Below are 5016 nucleotides of genomic sequence, written 5' to 3' on the forward strand. Positions count from 1 at the left end.
ATGGAGCAGAGGGAAGGGGTCTTAAAATAAAGGTGAAGGAGAGTGGAACATGGACCAGAATAAGAAAGGAGGCAGGGACAGCTTGTCACGGAGAGAGTGTTGCGTTTGTGAGAGAGAAGAGGGGTAGAGAGAAAGCTACGGGAGAAGAGGGCGAGGCCGTTAAAAAAACATAACTTTTCATGGGTGTATGTTCACCTGAGGCGGAGGTTGAGGATGCTCAACCTCGCCCGGCCCAATGAATCTCTTGAGTCTCAACTGCAGAGGGCTAGGCAATCCCGATGCAGTTGGTGGCCTCCGGAATTTGATCCGGAGGGAGGCCCCAGCTTTGGTCTTCTTGTGTGAGACGAACCTGAGTAGTAGGGAGATGAAAGTTGTTATGAGTAGTTTTGTGGATTATGCTAGTATGGAAGTAGATAGTGTGGGGCGATCGGGAGGTTTAGCTTTTCTTTGGAGGAAGGATATTAAGATTGAGTTTTGATCGGCATCCGTACACCATATGGATTTCTTTATTGACGACTCCATCTCTACATGGAGACTGACAGGTTTTTACGGATGGCCAACTGTCCAAGACCGACATCTTTCTTGGGAGCTACTTCGGTCTTTAGCGGAGGAAAGCCAGGTGCCATGGTTATGCATAGGCAACTTCAACGAGATTCTTTTTGCAAATGAGATGAAAGGAGGGACGAGAGCTCAATGGCAGATGAATAATTTCAGGGAGGCAGTGGATGTTTGTGGGCTTAGTGATATGATGTTTGTGGGATATGACTATACTTTTGACAACGGACAGGAGGGTGTTGCCAATAGACAAAGCCGAATTGACAGAGCCATGAAGACTGAGAACTGGCGGGACTTGTTTCCCTATGCAAAATTATTCCATCTGGAGCGCGAGTGGTCTGACCACGCCCCCATTAAAGTGGTGTTGGATGCGAGAACCAGAGGCGTGACGGAGAGCAAGGGGCGGTTCAGGTTTGAGCAAGTTTGGATAGGGGAAGAGGGGTGTGCGGATACCATCAGACGGACTTGGGAGGAAGGGGATGTGAACATTCTGGATACTATTTCCCGCTGCGCTGAGGAGCTGCAAAAATGGAAGGGGGTGAGCATAGGTAAGATCATAAGGATTTGAGGTGGAAAAGAAAGAGACTAGCTTGGCTGAATGTGAATGAACGTACCTCAGGCAATGTGCAAGAAAGGAAGCAGGTTATGAAGGACATTACTAATTTACTGCGGCAGGAAGAAATCTTTTGGTGCCAAAGGTCGAGAGCGATATGGCTTAAGGAGGGTGACCGTAATACCAAATATTTTCATCGCAAAGCAGGTCAACGCAAACGCAAGAACCATATAGCGAGAATTACGGATGGGCAGGGGCGTGTTTTCGATGGGACTGAGGCTATTAAAACGGCAGCTGTGGATTTCTTTTCGAGTTTATTCGCATCATCTCAACCAGGGACTTATAATGAGCTGTTGGAAGGGGTGAGTGGCAGAGTGTCAGCGGAGATGAATGCCGTGTTCAATGCTGAATATAATAGCGAAGAAGTGGTAGAAGCCCTTAAACAAATGCATCCTTTGAAAGCGCCGGGCCCTGACGGTATGAATGCTCTCTTTTATCAAACCTAATGGCACATAGTTGGTCCGTCAGTTACCCGTATGATTTTGAACATTTTAAATGGGGGGGAGTTCCCTAATTCTCTAAATAGAACCCACATTGTCTTAATTCCAAAAAAGAAAGCGCCTGATAAATTTTCAGAATTTCGACCCATTAGCTTATGTAATGTGCTATATAAATTAATATCAAAAGTCTTGGCAAATCGGTTGAAATTATTTCTTGGAGACCTAGTCTCGGAAAATCAAAGTGCTTTCACTCCTGGTCGGTTGATTTCGGATAATATTCTGGTTGCCTTTGAGATGTTCCATTATATGAAAAATTCGAGGGGAGGAGGTGGACATATGGCACTCAAGTTAGATATGGCTAAGGCATATGACCGGGTTGAGTGGGTCTTTTTGGAGAGTGTGCTTCGCAGCATGGGCTTTGCTAGGGCATGGATATCGAATGTTATGAGGTGTGTTGAGACGGTGTCCTATGAAGTGCTCATAAATGGTGATAATTCGAGTTCTTTTGTTCCGAAAAGAGGGATTAGACAAGGCGACCCCCTTTCGCCCTACTTGTTTATTCTGTGTGCGGAAATTTTGTCCAGTTCGATTAGACGAGCAGTTGAACGAGGAGCTTTACATGGGATTAGAATCACACCGGAGGCACCTGTTGTATCCCAACTGTTATTCGCAGATGATAGCATAATTTTTGTTAAAGCTAGTGAAAGGGAAGCTCACACTGTCCTAGGGATTCTACATGATTACAAACGAGCGTCGGGACAACTGGTAAGCAAAGATAAGACGACGGTGTCTTTCAGTAAAGGAACGTCCATGCGGCGCAAGGAGAAGGTGGAGGAAATTTTGGGAGTCCGAAGGGTGAATGAGCAGGAGCGGTATCTGGGCCTCCCTACAGTCATAGGACGATCGAAGCAGGTACTAAACAAGATAATTCGGGACAAATTAAACAACAAGTTACAGGGTTGGCGTGGTATGTTATTTAGCAGAGCGGGTAGGGAAGTACTGATAAAGGCAGTCGCCCAATCTATTCCTACCTATGCGATGAGTGTTTTTAAACTACCGGTTAATTTTTGTGATGAGTTGCGGTCCATAGTCTCGAAGTTTTGGTGGGGATCGAACAATGGGAAGCGGAAAATTTCATGGGTGGCTTGGGACACTATGTGTCGATCTAAAAGCCGAGGAGGTTTGGGTTTCCGAGATTTTATGTTGTTCAATAAGGCCCTTCTAGCTAAACAGAGCTGGCGCATGATTTGTGAGGACGGGAGTCTTATGGTGAGGATAATGAAAGCCAAATATTTCCCAAATTGCTCGTTTATGGATGCAAACTTAGGCACGAATCCCAGTTACACTTGGAGGAGCATACATGAGACGAAGATGGTGATGGCTCTGGGTATTAGGAGGCAGTTGGGAAACGGTTTAACCACGGGTGTGTGGGTGGACCCATGGATCCCAGGTACGAGCTCAAGGAAGGTTATTTCCCCACGACGAGATTTCGACATAAACATGAAGGTGGCTGATTTGTTCGTAGAGGATGAGGTGCGTTGGGATAGGGAAAAGGTTAGAGCGATGTTCCTTCCGTTTGAAGCTGATCGTATTCTAAATATTCGCTTGAGCGAAGACCCGACTGAAGATGGATGGTGCTGGGACAATGAGAGGGACGGGTCTTATACGGTAAAGTCGGGCTATCGAATGCTTTGTGAGGAGGGAAGCTCAGGTGTTGAACATGCCGACTTTAGCCAAGAGCGATGGCTTTGGAATGCGGTATGGAGTGCCCCTGTTTTACCAAGGATCAAGAACTTTATGTGGCAGCTCTGCCACGAAGCGATTCCGACGAAATCTCTGCTTGCTACTCGCCTTGGCAGTGGGGATGGGCTATGCCCTAGGTGTTTTGGCGATATGGAGACTTGTCTCCATGTTGTCCGGGATTGTGGGTGGGGGTATGGGGTATGGGAGGAGATGGGTATAGAGGTGGATAGGACCATTGGGGTTGTGCGGGTGAGGGAGTGGGTGGAAGGAATGCTGAGGGAGATGGGAGTGCGAGAAAGAAGGGATTTCATGGTGACTTGTTGGGTGCTATGGGAAAGGAGGAACAAAGTCGTTTTTGAAGAGGCGCGATGGGAGACGGAAAGGATTGTGCGAAGAATTCGTGAGCTTGTGTGGGAGATGGAGTCTAGCGAAGCAGGTCAAGGGGTGGAGGAGTCATTGGAAGGTGGTGGTGGGGGTTGGAGGCAGCCGGGAACGGGAGAGTGGAAGGTTAATGTGGATGCAGGAATTATGGAGGGAGTGGGCGTCGGGTTGGGGGCAGTCTGCCAAAATGAAGAGGGAAGTATTGAATGGGCAGCGGCCTTTCAACAGGTGGAGGAGCGGGCTGTGGATGTAGCGGAAGCGGAAGCGGTCTTATTTGGGTTGCGCGAGGCAAGGAGGATGGGAATGACCAAAATCACCATCGAGAGCGATTGTCTCAGCGTGATCAGTGATCTCAAGAAGCGGAAGAAGGGACGTAGCATTTTATTTTCAGTTTATGAGGACATTTATAAGTTATGTTCGTTTTTTGATTCGGTAGTCTTTTTACACGCTCGTAGAAACTGTAATAGGGTTGCACATTTCCTTGCTCACTCCAGGCCTTGGAGCTTGGGTAGACGAGTCTGGACGGATAATTTCCCGGCAGAGCTTGTCGATGTTTCTAGTTCGGATTTAAGTAATATGAATTAATCCCCTTGGGGGTTTTTTATCAAAAAAAAAAAAAAATAAACTCCATTCAAAAATAGGGGACCAAAATAAATGCAACGCACAACACATGACCCAACTTCTATCTTCAATGAAGGGAGTAATCGTGATTGGAAAAGAAAAGAAAAGAAAAGAAAAAAAACAAAACAAAACACATCACAGTCCATATACTATCAAAATAAAATTCTAAATATTGAGAAAAATATTCTACCATAGCTAGTGACGAGAGAGACTTAAGCTTGCAACATAGTCGTTAGGTGATGGTAAATGAACCCTGTAACTTGCTTCCAGGCCCGTCTAACTGGGGGTGCTCTATGTGCATTTGCACTGGGCCTCCAAATTTTTAGGGCCCATACTTGACATTACCCACCATTAATTGAGAAAAGAAAAAAAAATGAAGTCAAAGAGCACGACTCAATATTCAGTACTCCACATTCCAATACTCTTATTCCTCCCTTAATCAACTCCTTCCCCAAATAAAATTAATTTTTTTTCCCAAAATATCAAATTTACTCTTTACCTTTTGACCTATCTATCGTTTCTTCTTTTTCCAATCTTTAAATATGATTATCTCAAATCAATTGCTCACAAATCATTCAAGTTTACAATTAAAGAGATCAAAATTTTGTCCCTTTGTCGGTGATGGGGCATATTCTGCACCCGCTGACCGAGTCATCATATTGA

At 45.6% G+C, this 5016-nt stretch overlaps 1 protein-coding gene across 1 annotated transcript; it reads left to right on the forward strand.

Moving 5' to 3' along the window:
• The first annotated feature begins 496 nt into the window (after nt 1-496).
• Nucleotides 497-4317, forward strand: LOC141651892 (uncharacterized). The gene is made up of 3 exons (XM_074459584.1): nt 497-1103; nt 1175-1585; nt 1796-4317. Exons 1-3 carry the CDS (start codon nt 497-499, stop codon nt 4315-4317), a joined length of 3540 nt encoding a protein of 1179 aa, XP_074315685.1.
• The last annotated feature ends 699 nt before the right edge of the window (nt 4318-5016 follow it).

This window comes from Silene latifolia, chromosome 4 (assembly GCF_048544455.1).
Source record: "Silene latifolia isolate original U9 population chromosome 4, ASM4854445v1, whole genome shotgun sequence".
Classification (NCBI taxonomy): Eukaryota; Viridiplantae; Streptophyta; class Magnoliopsida; order Caryophyllales; family Caryophyllaceae; genus Silene; species Silene latifolia.

Excerpts from the sequence above, each read along its gene's own strand:
- LOC141651892 (XM_074459584.1), top strand. The coding sequence starts at position 497 with ATGGATTTCTTTATTGACGACTCCATCTCTACATGGAGACTGACAGGT. Across the intron at positions 1,104-1,174 it reads ATGGAAGGGGGTGAGCATAG|GCAATGTGCAAGAAAGGAAG; the intron begins GTAAGATCATAA and ends AACGTACCTCAG. Across the intron at positions 1,586-1,795 it reads GAAAGCGCCGGGCCCTGACG|TCTTGGCAAATCGGTTGAAA; the intron begins GTATGAATGCTC and ends TAATATCAAAAG.